The 15977-nt window shown below is 33.6% G+C and overlaps 1 protein-coding gene across 3 annotated transcripts; it reads left to right on the top strand.

Moving 5' to 3' along the window:
• LOC18601796 (DNA-directed RNA polymerase 2, chloroplastic/mitochondrial) lies at positions 4903-15736 on the top strand. 3 transcript variants are annotated; one of them, XM_018120140.1, is made up of 19 exons: positions 4903-6073; positions 7147-7362; positions 7449-7582; positions 7715-7781; positions 8093-8151; positions 8817-8934; positions 9134-9247; positions 9469-9600; positions 9687-10103; positions 10649-10699; positions 10777-10847; positions 11961-12045; positions 12268-12420; positions 12549-12623; positions 12735-12824; positions 12969-13016; positions 14076-14190; positions 14272-14375; positions 14807-15736. In XM_018120140.1, the coding sequence occupies exons 1-19, from the start codon at positions 5135-5137 to the stop codon at positions 14915-14917; spliced, it is 3099 nt and encodes a 1032-aa protein (XP_017975629.1). In that variant the 5' UTR covers positions 4903-5134; the 3' UTR covers positions 14918-15736. The 3 variants fall into 3 exon arrangements, with proteins under 3 accessions (XP_017975629.1, XP_017975628.1, XP_017975630.1); XM_018120139.1 differs by having other exon boundaries at positions 4904-6073; positions 9684-10103; XM_018120141.1 differs by having other exon boundaries at positions 5613-6073; positions 7152-7362; positions 9684-10103.

A 15977-nucleotide genomic window follows, 5' to 3' on the forward strand; every position in this document is an offset into this window, starting at 1 on the left:
GAATTTATTTTTTTTAAAAAAAATATATATTGAAGAATATAAAATAAGTATTTATTATTTTAATAAGAAAATTGGGGTTTAGCTTTAAAAATAGGAGGTCCCATGCATGGACCTAAGTGACCCCCAATGCAAGGAGCAAAGATTCCTCAAGCCTGGTCGTTGTGGAAATTTACTAGAATTGGTGAAGAATAAAAAGCAATGGAGTCAAGCTGACAGCACAGAACATTGACCCCTGCCTTGGGAGCCAAAATCTTCACGTATCACTCCTCATAATTGATAATCCCGCATGTTACGCCGTTAAATAAAAAAAAGTTATAATTATAAAAAAGTAACAGTATCAATTATTTTAAATTAATTTTTAATAATAATAAAGAAAAAAGATGAGCAAAAGTGCTATTGAAGAATATTGTAGGCAAGGAATGCAACTATTATATTAAAACTTCAATGGATGGATAGGCTCATTCTTAATTATTATTATTATTCTTTTTCACTCTTTTGTCAATTATTTTAGCACTTTTTACTGCTTTTGATTGTAAATTTCCTAGTGCTTGGCTAATTGGTCAAAGACGCGTTCCTCCTCTTTCTTTGAATGAAAAATTATATTGAAAGAGAATGGGCATGCATGTTCGAAGATTGAATACATTTAGCTTTAGTTCCAATATCTCTATTCAATAGTTTTAGTTCTTTTACCTCAATTTTAATATATTTAGTTTCTTTATTTTTATTAAAAACTAATTTAAAGACAATTTATAACCGTATTAAGATTTTGTTTTTAATTTAGATGACCTGACATTTTGATGATGATTCAATTTTATGACACATATTAATTTATAAAAAAATATATTTTATTTTAATTAAATAATAATTAATATTTTTTTACATTGTGAAAAAATAAAATTTTTTATAAAAGAATAAAATTTTTTTTATACTAATATGTGTCCTATGGTAAAAAAAAATTCAAGTTGGCATGTTCCATTATCAACAAAAAAAAAGTCGTACTATAAATGTTTAAAATTGTTATCAATTATTTTTAACTCAATTTTTAATAAAAATATATAAATTAAATTCATTAAAATTAAATGAAAAAGATTAAAATAACAAAATTAAGATAATAGAGGGACAAATACAAATTTCAACTCACAATTAACACAAGAATATATATGGCAATAAAAAATAAAGAGAAATAAGCCAGATGTAAAATAATAATTGTGACATTGAAATTTTTAACTAATAATTCGATTTTTGTTGACTTACTATTACTAAATCTATATATCATAAGTAAAAGGATGCGCAAAAGGGCTTCCAAGTTTGGCAACGTCGTGACTCTTTTTGGATAACTTCTGTTTAAAATATATTTAATATTATTTTATTTATTTTTTTTAAATTAATAGATTTCATTCGTAAAAGAACAAGGATAGGTTCCTTAAATACAAAAACAGAGCACATGATTTTCAGATGCTATGCCTTGATCATCATATCATCTCAAAAAATCATGATGACAACCTGCCCAGGAGAAGCCATCAAAAAATAGATCACCAAAAACAAACATCCCTATCATCAATTTACAGACAAATGAATACTTAAAAGCAACATAAAGCCACAAAGTCATACCAAAATCCCCCTGCTCAGTAATTCATTCCATTTCAATAAAAAATAGGTTGCAATCTAATTTAAAATTCTGAACTCCAAATCACACGTCTTTACAAGTAACTACAACATCTCATTCAAAAGACTCCATATCATCTCAGTATTATTTGATTTGTTGAGGATGCATGTGTGGCATTTTCTTTTAATGCTCACTAAAACCAACTTACGCTCTGGCTTTGATTCAATTGAGTCTTACTCCAGAAAACATCAATAGGCAAGGAAGCAAAAAACCACTTCCAAAAAAAAAACAAAAAAAAATAGAGTGAAATAGAGTGAAGGAAACTTGCACTTCGAGAGGAACGGTGGGTAGGTTTTTTTAGAAAGAGAGGAAATTGGTGGTAGAAGGAAGGGGAAGAAAAGAGGAAAGGGAAAGAAAGAGGGAGTTGTTGCCGAAAATGCCCGGTCTGGCAAAGGCGACGACGTCGGTGGCTGAGTTAGGGAGAGAGGGTTTAGAGAAATGGGTTGGTTGCTAGGGTCAGAAGAGAGCAAAAATGAAGAAAAGAGCAAGGGGGTGCCAGCTAGGTTTAAGGAAAATCAAAACCACGTCGTTTTACGGATACAAAAACAAGAAAAAGAAGAAATGGGTTGGATTCAATCAAGCCCTAACCGATTCAACTTTAGATTTAGTCAATTTATTTTCTTTATGCAATTTTTTTATCTATAAATTAAATTTATAAAATTACTTCAAAAAGGATAAAAATAAAAAATTTAAACTATTTTTTTGACAAGCAATAAAAAATAAAATAATTTATTGAATAAAGTTAATAATAACTTACTAAAATTATTGGCAATCTCAAAATTATCTTCGTAAGGTGGATTAATTCTAAATAGTTATAAAAGCATAAGATAAAAAAATAATTAAAATTGAAGATAACTCATAAAATTTCATCATTAAAATTAAAAAAAATTTAATAGGCATTATTAATATTCATTTTATTTTAGTAATTTTATTATATAAATTATGTAGCTTTTTTTTTATTTCGCTACTCATATAAATTATGCAGCTTATGAATAATAACTTTCAATATATTAAATTTTCTTAATTTTAATTTTATTTTACTATTGGAATCATCATGATTAACAAAATATGATTATGTTAATATTAACATATATTAAGATATAAAAAGTAGAATATTTTTAAAAATGATTTAAATAAAAATTTTTACTTGGTAAGTCATAAGAAAATCTTTTTAAAATATCGATTCTTTAAAAGAATAAGTTTAATTTATTATGATTACTATTATTTATAATTTTTACAAATTAAAATTACTTTTTAATTATTATTATTTTGTTTATAATATTATGTAATTTAAAATTAATCTTTATCAAAAAATTAACCCCATGCAAAGCGAGGCACCACTCTAGCATTGGAAATAAGAGAAAAAGATGAGCAAAAGTACTATTGACGAATATTACAGGCGAGCAATGCAACTATCAAAACTTCGATGGATGGATCATGCTCATTCTTTTATTATTATTATTTCATTCTTTTTATTTTAGTTTCTTTTTGACTTTTTCGTCAACATTTTTAACACTTTTTACTGCCTTAGATTGGAAATTTTCTGGTGAGCAAGCTCTCCGCGAGGCTAATGCGTCAAAGTCGGTAGAAACACAATTTTTTTTTCTTTTCGGTCCTTTATTGTACGAAAACGCTTCGCTCCTCTTTCTTTTCAATTCGGAGGAAACTACAGCAAAGACCATTTGCATGGACTCATTGAAAGAATATATCCAATAAATCAACTTGAAAAACAGCTCTATTTATCCATTTTGCTCTCTCATCGCATGCCTTCCTTTCCCTTCTTCCACTTACTTGCGGCAACCAAATAACCGAGTGGCTTCAAGTTTAAATGAATACGGTGATTGATGTATGTACATATATATAATGCAAGAGTGTGCCTCTCGAATAAGAAGATAATATATACATATGTGCATTTGAATTAGTAAAGTTTAAACTTAAGCATGCATTACATTGATTTAAACTGGAAGCACTATTGTCCACTTATCTTTTTGTATTTATTGCTGACGTTTATCAAATAGGAAAGTTTTTTTATGTTTATCAAATTAGTAAGCACTTATATATTTATATATATATATTGTAGATGTAAAAAAAATTAGAAATTAAGTAGCATGCATGCTTGCATCTAAATTTTTGTCAACGAAATACATGAACAAGCAAAAAGGTAGAAGAACTTACTTCATTATTTTTTAACACATTATACACATCTTCAGGAGCCCATAATCGAATACGTTCTTCAGGCCTTATGGATTCTAAACGAACAACATACCTATGCTAGGAGATTTTAGGCTTATTACAAATCAAGCAGTCCCACGTGGTACTAGTATGTATAAACTCTAGACTTGAGACCAAGCTCACTACATCTTGTTTAACTTCAGGAAGAGTGCTACTGAGAAGGCCATTCTGTACTTCCAGTAAAGCACTAGAATGAGCCATGGGCCAATTCCAATTCCCTTCTCTTATTAAGACATCAATAATTTAAGTTTTTTTCTTAAATGGGGCTTCTGCCGTACTTGCTAAGCAAAGGACCACTAGAATGCCAATTATCATGCCACAAGAAAGTAGTTTCGCCATTCCTTGTAGAATAGCTTGAGTAAAAACCTGGCTGCATCCATCCCTCGACTTCAAAATCTTCCTCCAATGCCAGCTACAAATATTTAGAGTTTTGACTTGCCAAAAGCTCTTGTTTAAGAAGGTACATACCCACCCAAGCTGCACAAACAGAGCCTTTTTTAAAGGATAACTAAATGAAATTCTAAAAGATTTTTCAATTAAATTATTGTTTTATCTATTGACAGTAATATTAGAATGTTAATATATATATATTTATTAATTTTTTATTTGATTTATTAATTTCTTTGAATATAACCTAATGAGAGACGACTAAGGAATCTTAAAACCCTACTTATGGAATTTAAATGGTCATAATCTAATAGTAATTCTTTTAAATTTTTGCATAAGATTCTCAAAGAAAAATGAAAATTTGATTTCTTGGTGTTAGTCATATGGCTTCCCCCCTTCCAAAAGGCCCAAAACATATGGCAATCCTTACCTTAGGTGTCGAATTATGATCCAAATTCAGAATTGTTTTGACCCAAGAGTTTTCAGACCTTTAATGATTAGGCTTTCTTCTTTGGAAAAAACTTAAGCTTCCTTTTTAATTGGCCCATATTTCCATTATCATCATTTCCCATCGCATCTCAATGCTCCAAAAAATCTCTAAATTACAAAAACACACCCCTTCACTGTCACAGGGCAACCGAAGCAAGCTCAAAACAAAACATTTTAGTCAGACAAGGTTTAAGAAGGGTTTAAGGCGGCTACTGCTTCCCTTTCTCTATATTACTTGACTCTCTCTATGAATTTTATTTTTTCTTAAGACGTTATTTTCTCAAACCCATTTTCTCTTCTCTCAAAATCTGCCCAAAAATCCCACTTCATTTCCAGTTTCACCATTTATTTAATAATTTGATGTCCATCATCGAAACCCCATTAATTTCTTCCAATCTTTTAGACAAATTCGATCATTTTGTTCCTTTGGATAATAGAAATCCCTCAATTCTTTACCAGAACCCTCCAAAGATTTCCATAGTTATGTGGAGAAACATAGCTAAACATGCCATATCGAGAAGAACCCATAGTTTTCAATGCTTTGCTAGAACTTATAGCTTTCTGGGTACTTCTCAGGATTCCATTTTTCATGAGAAATCAAAGTTTCGGGGTTTAAAGTTTGGATCCTTTTGCTCAAACTCAAGGTTTCTTGATATGGGTGGTAGAAGAATTGGTGAGGTGTTAACTAATGTGGAGTATATAGGGAAGCAAAGTTTTGGGTTTCCAAGGAATGAGATTGGGTGCAGTGGTTTGTGCCCAAGAGGGTATGTGAGTGTGGCAGAGGCAGTTTCATCAACTGATGTTGAAGAGGATGTGTCTGTTGTTGAAGAAATCAAAGAATTGTTGGATGAAATGAAGAAAGAACAGAGGAGAGAGACTGGAAATAGGCGTAGAAGGTGCCAAATAATAGAGAGAGGAATGGGCGAAAGCAAGTATCGGTTCTTGAGAAGAAGGCAAGTGAAGATTGAGACAGAGGCATGGGAACAAGCTGCAAAAGAGTATAGGGAACTTTTGATGGATATGTGTGAGCATAAATTGGCACCCAATTTGCCTTATATCAAGTCTTTGTTTCTTGGTTGGTTTGAGCCTTTGCGTGATGCTATTATTAAGGAGCAAGAGTTGTATAGGTTAGGGAAACTTAGAGCAGGTTATGCCGGTTACTTGGATCAGTTGCCAGCTGATATGACGGCAGTTATCACAATGCACAAGTTGATGGGACTGCTTATGACTGGAGGGGAACATGGTTGTGCTCGAGTTGTACAGGCTGCTTGTCTGATAGGTGATGCCATTGAGCAGGAGGTGAGTGAGATTCAATGCCACTTTTCTCTCTATATATTTTATGATTTTATGCTGTATTTGGTTTTATTTGAGATTTAAATAGTTGGTTGTACAACTGACTATGGAAAACCTACTGTTTAATGTGTGACTGAATTTAGTTGGAAAATGCTTCAAAATATGCTTAGGTGAATGATTTATGTGTTATAGTTATTTTAGGTTAAAGCTGAGATACAGACAATAGAAGGTAAGCACATACAGAAATAGACACAGGAGAGAGAAAATAGAATCCAAAATTTTCTAAATGCATCATGATTTGTTAGAATGACAAAACCTAGAACTAAAAATTTCTGGCCAGATTACTTCAATGGTTACTTGATAAAATTTGTCTAAGAAACTTAAATATGGTTGTGTTGCAAGCAATAGATGTTTTAATCTATATTTTTCCAAATTAAAAAAGTGCACTGATATTATGCTTGTTTAAGATGAAGATATTGAAACCTTTATGTTTTGGCACGGTTTAGGATGTTGGGTTATTTTAAATTTGAAGTCAACTCATTGTCTCATCTGATATATGTTGACTATTTATTTTGAAATTTAAAATAACCAGAGTTATTTGACATATATGAAACCTGGCTAAGACATGGAAGTATATCAAAATGCTCCATTTTCTATCTTTCAAAGACAATAACAACTTTATTTTTATACGATATCATGATATAAATATCAGGCAAGAAAAGTTATATACTTGCATTTCTTTTTCTGAAATTGGACAGTCTATATTGTTATATCATACATGTTATCTCTGTCAGGGGACTTTCAATTCTCACACCTTTTTCCATATCGGACATGATAACATTTCTTCTCTCCTTTTTCCCTATGTTACTTAAATCCATATTCACGCTTCATTTCATGGTTAGTGCAATATTTTTGGGACTTGGACTCCAACGCTCACATTTGTCTTTGGCATTTTTTCTTTGTCTTGACTTGGGTGACACTCGATGCTGCAGTATTCCTTACCTGTTGCTGTTAGTCTAGAGCTACTTATTCTTTCTTTAAAATTTAGCACTGATTCAAAAGCATTCTGTCATGGTTAGGTTAGAATACACAAGTTCTTGGAGAAAACAAAGAAAAAAAGGGTTGACAAAAAGAACGAAGATGAAGGAGATAAGCCTAATGCTGAGATTAAGGAACAAGAGAAGTTAAGGAAAAAGGTGACCGATTTGATAAAGAAACAAAAGCTACCAGCAGTGAGGCAAATAGTGAAGGGGCAGGATGACACGAAGCCCTGGGGCCAGGATGCGAAGGCTAAGGTTAATCTAATTTCCTGTAATCTCTAATAAAATTTCCTGTAATCATGCATTTCTTAAACTTCTGACCTATGCTTTATTTTTCCCAGGTTGGAAGCCATCTTATTGAGTTATTAATGCAAACTGCTTATATACAGCCTCCAGCTGATCAGTTAGCTGATTGTCCCCCTGATGTTCGGCCTGCATTTGTGCATTCTTTAAGAACTGTAGTAAAAGAAAACAAGTGAGGAATGGTTTCTTGTCTTTTGATAGGCTAATACTCTCTCTCAGTGATAACATCAGATAATATAGTCATTTTTTTTGGCCAGAGCTATATTCACTTCAAATTGCTGTTTTTGGGCATTTCTTTCTGCAGGAAAACTGGCAGAAGATATGGTGTTATTGAATGTAACCCACTAGTTCGCAAAGGCCTTGAGAGAACTGTAAGTAAATGGGTTATGGCCCTTTTTTGGAGGATATTTTACATATTATTATTCCTTTGTTGTTTAAATCGTATGATTGAAGTTGATGGATCCATGTAAGTTTCCAAAGAGGATGACTTGTAAACTAATATCTAGAGTATAAGATTTAAGTGACATTTAATAATTTCCCACCCTTCTTTCTCCTTTTATTGTTGTGTGTGTTGTGGGGCGAGGATAGGTGCTACCTCAATGCGCTAGTTGCAGATGTTCGTTTTTTCAAATCCCTAAGAGAAGGAAACATATATTTGTTCTTTGATTCTTTCTTTGCACAGGCAAGGCACATGGTGATTCCTTATATGCCAATGTTGGTGCCCCCGGTCAAGTGGACAGGGTATGTTATTTTCAGTTTCATGTCAAGATTATAGTTTGCTTTTCCCTTGGTTTGAGATTTTGGATAATTTGCATTGAAACTAGTCTTCAAGTTCCAAAAGATACAGAATATTTCTTAATTTAGATGGTTTGATGCATGATGCATAACGTTACTTCTCAGGTTTTTTTGCAATGTAGAGCCTTATTACTTTAACCAATGCCTTAGTATAGGTATTTAGTCAGAGGTCAAATTAAGATTGGATGCTGCCTGTTCAAGACCAGCAGTAACCACTGACCAGGATTACAGGCTTAGGATGCTGGATTAGGAGGACCAGAGTGGGCAGTTCCTGTAAATGGGAGGGTATAGATTGTCTGTTTTATTTATTTGTTTTCTGTAGAAATGTTGGAGGCATTTTAGGCAAATTGGACTATAAATCAACTGTATTCTAGATAAAGTAAAATGTATGAAGGATATGTTCAGAACAATTTGAAAGGATGAAGTCATCTACTTTTGAAGACAGATTGCGATTCCATGACATGCTTACTAGATAAAGACTGGGCTCAAGTATAGCATTTTGAAAACTTGGCATTTCTTATCAATCAGCTTGCAAAATTATCTTTTTGCTGGTAAGATGGTTTGTATTCTAGATACCATGTGGGTAAATTCTATTTTTTTGTCCTTTTCAGCTATGACAGAGGAGCATACTTGTTCATACCGTCCTACATTATGCGCACACATGGAGTTAAACAGCAACGTGAAGCTGTCAAGAGGACCCCTAGGAAGCAGTTAGAACCGGTCTTTGAGGTTGAAAATTTCTTTAATTGTTAATTTTCTTTTTAACTTTTCCAACTTTATATTGTTTGATCTGAACCCCAATGGTATTCAGACATGGGAAGTCAGTACCTTACTGCTGGCTCTGTCAGTGGCACTTGTAAATTTAGATTTCATTTGATTAGCTTGTGTTTTGCAAGGAAAATGATGATTTGTATAAATAACCTGCTAGGCTCTGGATACACTTGGATGTACCAAATGGAGGGTAAATAAGCGGGTTCTTAATGTTGTTGATAGAATATGGACTAGTGGAGGCCGTCTTGCAGACCTGGTGGACCGTAAGGACGTGAGTTACTAAATCTCTTTTCCCTTTTCCTGAGCAACTGTATCTCTTTTTTATATTTTTTCCTTTTTTTTGACCTTTTTTCAACACAAGGCACTTTTTGGCTACTTATTGTTCTGTTTTTTTATGGTTGTTAAGGAAGATGTAAAATTCAGCCTGGTTCTATTTCCGTTAATTTTGATTCCCTGACAACAAGCGGAAATAGTTATCTTCAAATCTTGCAGGTTCCCTTACCAGAGAAGCCGGATAGTGAGGATGAAGCAGTGCTGAGGAAATGGAAGTGGAAAGTCAGATCTGTAAAAAAGGAAAATAGAGAGAGGCATTCACTGCGCTGTGATGTAGAGCTTAAACTTGCTGTAAGATCTGTTTACCTTCATAATATGCTAGTATATTAGTATTTTTAGAAACCAGACTTATCCCAACTCTTTAAAACTGGGAGCAGGTAGCTCGGAAAATGAAAGATGAAGAAGGTTTTTATTACCCTCACAATCTTGATTTTCGAGGGCGTGCATATCCTATGCACCCATATTTGAATCATCTTGGTTCAGATCTTTGTCGGGGTATTTTGGAGTTTGGAGAGGGTCGCCCTCTTGGAAAATCAGGTTTACGCTGGCTAAAAATACATCTCGCAAATCTGTATGCTGGTGGGGTGGACAAATTGTCTCATGAGGGTCGATTGGCTTTCACCGAGAATCATCTGGATGATATATTTGACTCTGCAGACAGACCACTTGAAGGAAAGCGCTGGTGGTTAAAAGCAGAAGATCCATTTCAGTGCTTAGCTGTGTGCATTAATCTCGCTGAAGCTTTGAGAAGCTCCTCTCCTGAGACATTTGTTTCACATATACCTGTGCATCAGGTAACTTTTTTTGTTGCCCCAAGATGTTGCTCCTATATTTTGTTTGCATGATTATTAGCCAATGATCTTTTATTAGGAGCACAATTGATGAATTTTGAATAGCTCATCTGTAGGGTTGTTAGAATGTAATATATATGTGTGTTGTGTGTGTGTGTGTGTATACAGACACACACTCGAGAAAAAACAGAAAAGAAACAGAACATATATTGAGCAACATGATGGAATATCAAACAGTTTAATTTATGTCTATAAATGCGTCTGTTATTGTCATTATTTTGCAGGTTTCCTATATCTAAATTACATGGATTTTTTTTTTCTACTGGGCTACTTAGTGATTAGCTAATATGTTCATGATTTATATCATTCAAACAAATACCAACTTAGAATTAGGAATATTTTCAGTTTGAATTTTATCCTGTGGAATGTGTTCTACCTTCTTTCTTGTATATAGTGGCAATTCTTGTTTCCTCGCATCTTTAAGCCTCTGCTTGCTCTTTAAGCCCATAAACTGATTAGCTGCCTCTCTTTTTTCTTGCCTCCTCTAGGATGGTTCCTGCAATGGTTTACAACACTATGCTGCACTTGGAAGAGACAAGGTATCCTTTTTGTCAATCAGAAGTTATGATTGAAAGTATTATACCTTTTTGCTTCTGCTTATAATTTAAACTTCCAGTTGGGAGCAGCTTCAGTCAATCTGGTTGCAGGTGAGAAACCGGCAGATGTTTACTCAGGAATAGCTGCTAGGTAAGCCATTTTTTTGTAGGTTCAAATGAAACCTATTAATAATTGATCCTGATCCTCTGATTTGAGATAACCATTTCTGAGTGAGCTTTTGAATTAATTCTCTTCTTTACTGCACTTTTCCTCCCTCCCCTCTAAGAAATGAAAGAAAAAACTAGATTTGTCTGGCAGTGTCCTTTTGAAGAAAATTAATTGAAGTGATAGTTCTTATCCAGCTTTTGTTGATGATTTTGACAAAGGAAATAACACAGTTAACATTTAACTGACTAATAACTGGAATGTAGAACTCTCTTGTTAGATTTCAGTTTGTACCATATGAGAACAGTAACTTTATTCTGTTTTGCGAACTTAAAAGATTCTGGTACTGGCTGCATGTTTAGCATTTAAGATGAAGAATTCACACCAAAAATGTTCAGCTAATACTGAACGCACTGATGCACATGTACAGATGCATTTATTTGCAGGATTATTATGATATACTCTCCATTAATCAAGGGCAGATAACTCATAATTATATTTACATATCTATTCTTTGGGAAGCGTGGGGGAGGGTGTTTCCCTCTGTTTGCAAATTATTTGAAAGTGGAAACAGAACAAAACTAAGCACTTGCTTTGATTGAAAGCTAAAAAGCCAAGTATGTGTTGTGAGTTAAGTATAACCTAATCAGCCTTCATTCCATTCAAAGTAAAGGGATACTTGAAGTCTCGGGTTTAAGTTGAGAATTGCAGGGTGTTATGGGGGAGGCTTCTTCCTGTTGTGTTGGCCAACTAGTTGGCTCAGGAAGAAAAGGTCCGAAACTGTGCTTTACCACATTCTATATGCTATCTGTATGCATATTCTCTGTTTGGTATAATACATTTGGACAATCATAGCAAGCAGGGATCCTAGTTTATTGGTTGTGCAATCCTTGAAAACCTAAGGAGCAGTTAAAATGCCAAAGGTTAATCCTTACGTGTCACTGTCTGGTACATAATTATAGCATTCACATGTATTATATCCTATATAATGAAAGATTTCTATTTTACGGTTTACATATATTTCTGACGACAAAATGCTTTTCAAGTCAGTTTAATATAACAATACAAATAACAAAAGAACTCGTGTTCTGAATGTAGAGTACTTGATATCATCAGGAGGGATGCACAGAAAGATCCTGCCGTTTTTCCAGATGCATTGCATGCAAAAGTATTAGTTAACCAGGTATTCCATGGCCTTCCGCATATGATAGTGACAAAAATATTAGACTAGTTAAGAGTCTGCCAAAAACCTTATGCTATTATTGTTTTGTTCTTGTGCATCGTAATCATTCATGTTGCAAGTATGGCATTGGCAACTTGCTGAGTGTATATCCATCTTGACTGGAAGCTATGTGCTATTTAGTATATGTGGTAGTTAATTCTGATGGCTGGAGTTATTGTCAAGGTGGATAGGAAACTGGTGAAGCAGACAGTGATGACCTCAGTCTATGGAGTAACTTACATTGGTGCACGAGATCAAATCAAGAGGAGGTTGAAGGAACGTGGTGTAATTACAGATGACAAAGAGATCTTTGGTGCTTCTTGTTATGCTGCTAAGGTAACGAATGCTGGGACTTCCACTACTTTAGCTTCAACTAGTTTTGCCAAGTATGGGCCTGCTTTATGATATTGCATTCTCTCCTGTGCTGTCAATTAATGATAAACTTTAATTTATTTGTGGGGTAGACAACCTTAACTGCCTTAGGAGAGATGTTTCAAGCTGCACGTGCTATCATGAATTGGCTTGGTGAATGTGCAAAGGTGTCTCCCACTCTATCACTTTCTCTCTGCCCAGTTTTTCTTCATGTTGCTATTTTCTATATATTTAAATTTATTGGATGGCTTTTTGCTTGAACTGTTGAACATGAACAGATTATTGCATCTGAAAATCAGCCAGTGAGGTGGACAACTCCACTTGGACTTCCTGTCGTACAACCATACCGGGTATTAGGAAGGCATCTTGTGAGTATTAGAATGTTTGTGGAAACTTAGAATCTGGTAATATCAATATTATCAAAAAAGAAATGAATCTGCTAATATCTTTATTAAATTTAAGAAAACTAAAACTATTTCAAGTCATTTAACTTCTTCCTGTTAAATTGGCAGATAAAAACTTCGCTTCAGGTTTTAACACTGCAACGTGAAACTGAAAAGGTACATTAACCTATCTCAGTTTTCTGGTTTATACTTCTGTATATGTTAGATTTACTTGCTGAATTCTGCATGCCCTGGCTTTGGTAAATCACCGAACACGGCATGTCAAACCAAGATTCTAAGACAACGTGCTCTTATGACTGAAAATCTGAGAATCACAGGATTTTTAGTGCAAAAAATAGCACAAGTTACACAATTAGGTCAGATATTGCTCAGAGCTTTTTCACTGGTTTTTCAATCATATATGAACCAGTGTTTTCTGTTGTGATGGGCTAACCATTTGATTATATCAATTTTTCATGATAGTGACAAGAAAGAAGAAGGAAAAAGGAAGAGGTGGATGGTGTGTTACGGTATTGATGAGGGGTTTGGCAGGATAAAGATTAACAAGATGCAAAGATTTTTATTTTCCTTAATTTATGTTTAATAGGTTAATTGTTATGAGACTGATTATAAAAGAGGGACAGGCACAATGAGCTTACTGCTTATCCAACCATGTTCCTGTGAGAATAGGATATTTAGGTTTGTTATATTTTATGGACATGCCCCTATAACTCTGTATATTTTAGCATAAGGTAGGAGTCTAGAATTTAACTTGCACACTAACAAGTTGAAGACTTTTAGAATTGCATTATATGAATTCCTCCTATGTAAAAAACTCATAAACAATAAAGTTATCATGTTTACTAATATATATATATATATATATATATATATATATATTGTAGAATATNATTATATATATATATATATATATATATATATATATATTATATTGTAGAATATGCAGTTAGATGGCCAACATCAGAACTGATTGGCCACGACAGTCACTCTGTCAATCTTCAGCTGTTTTGAATTCCATATGATTTTTGTTTACTGCCCACCTTAGCTTCATTCTAATTCTTTTAATACACATGTACATGCACTTCATTTTATTGGGGAATGCTAAGCTATGATAGACTTTGTGATGAAGTATGCCTGGAGGCTGGACCTTTTATTGACATGGGTTACACTTGCCCATGCCAAATCTTAAACCTGATGATTTATTTCCTGCTTTAGGTTATGGTCAAGCGACAGAGGACAGCTTTCCCACCAAATTTTGTTCACTCTCTGGATGGGTCTCATATGATGATGACCGCAGTTGCCTGTAAAAAGGCAGGCTTAACCTTTGCAGGTGTTGTAGTTGATTTCGTTGTATTTTGATACCTCATTCTTATGGTCAATTTCAAATTACTATACTGATGTATGCTTACAGGAGTTCATGATTCATATTGGACGCATGCAAGTGATGTGGATAAAATGAACAGGATACTAAGAGAAAATTTTGTTGAACTGTATGAAGTACCAATACTGGAGAATGTAAGTGTCTTTGCCTTTTGAAATCCTGTTTTTTCAAGCATGCCTGGTAATTTGGCTAAAATTTGTTCAATGCATGTTTTATGAATCTAAATTTCTCCCTTAATTAGGATTTTTTTCATTTCAGAAGGAGGAAATATTTATTATAAAAATGAGTGAAATTATGATGAGACTTTTAAAGATGATCCTCCAACTGTGAACTTTAAACTTTATCTTGAGGATAACATGAACCATTTGCTTCTTCATGTTTTGGAAAGGAAAAAAATGTGGTGGTGGTGGTGATAGGGGAGGAGATTGAGTAAATTATATTTAAAAATTTTCAATTTTCTTTTGCATTGTGGCCTAGAATTGATATAAACTATATTTTTGCAAAAAAATAGTGTTTTTTTTTTTGTCATTTCATAATTTTCTTTTTTGTGTTTTTACCTTTTCAGTTGTTGGAAAGCTTTCAGCAGTCTTTCCCTACATTGTGTTTTCCTCCCTTACCTGAACGGGGAGATTTTGATCTAAGAGATGTGTTAGAATCACCTTATTTCTTCAACTGATTTGATCTCTTGGGCTTCTCTTCATCTGAGCTTAGAGCAAAACTAATGCTTCTTTGGATGTCATTGTGCTACCTCGGGTTGTTCTCTCAGCTTCTGAATGTGCTATCGGCAAAAGAACTGATTCCTATAAGAAAAAAAAATCCCGATAGGGAGTTTTTTTTTTAATTTTTAGAATTGAGGGAAGAGGGATTTGAACCCTGTTCTTTAGGCAGGAGATCATGCACCAACCAAAGAGCCAAATGCTCGGGTGCTCTCGATAGGGAGTTGGTGCTGTACACTTTGTACATATTGTGAAAGATGTTCATGGCATGGAGACTTCAATATGGTGCAGAATGCCAAACTCTCTGTAACTTGGAGCATTGGCTACACTTGTACAGTTGACATGTAAATTGTTGTTGGTAGAACCTTCTTTTATATGGAGTTAATGTGCCCGGCTAGAAGTCTAGAAGTCTAGAATCATTAGATAAAATGTTGAGAAGTCAAAATTCTGCAATGTTCATTGCATTGCAGCTGACTAACGATTCATTTATACCTCAAGTGATAAAGTGTCGTGATGGATTGGGACAGATTCTTGGTTGTCTTTGAAATAGTTGCTGAAAACAAGAGGTTCTATTGTAGGCTGCTAATCTTGAGTGATGCTGCAGCAAAACTGCCTTACACCTGAACTGAATCTGATTATATATTCTTTTCTGATCAGTGTAAAGAATGAGCAGTAAATTTATTCTTGTTTATAGAAGGAGCAGTAAATTTATTGTTGTTTATAGAATAGTACAGCTTACAAATTATTAAGTAGTTGGGAAATCATTTTATATTTTTCAATCCTGAAGTCTGGATTCCGGAAATGGTGAAACTTTTTTCTGTTTTTGTGCTGAATTTAATTTCTTTCAACTTCACCTTTCTGCTTTCCTCAATTTCCTCTTGAAATATTGATGAAATTTTAGGATAAATTCTACATATACCTGTTGTGATATAATTAATTTTCACGTAACATCTTGAACTTCTTTTTTTTTCTCATATAAAATTTTATATTTTATTTCTGTTCTCATAGGACTGACAGGGT

The sequence above is a fragment of the Theobroma cacao genome, chromosome 4 (genome assembly GCF_000208745.1).
Source record: "Theobroma cacao cultivar B97-61/B2 chromosome 4, Criollo_cocoa_genome_V2, whole genome shotgun sequence".
Lineage (NCBI taxonomy): Eukaryota > Viridiplantae > Streptophyta > Magnoliopsida > Malvales > Malvaceae > Theobroma > Theobroma cacao.

Bases quoted from the DNA above. Each gene is read 5' to 3' on its own strand.
- LOC18601796 (XM_018120139.1), top strand. From the start codon at position 5,135: ATGTCCATCATCGAAACCCCATTAATTTCTTCCAATCTTTTAGACAAA. The intron at 10,700-10,776 runs GTATCCTTTTTG...TTAAACTTCCAG, and splicing joins CTGCACTTGGAAGAGACAAG to TTGGGAGCAGCTTCAGTCAA. The intron at 13,017-14,075 runs GTACATTAACCT...TTCCTGCTTTAG, and splicing joins TGCAACGTGAAACTGAAAAG to GTTATGGTCAAGCGACAGAG.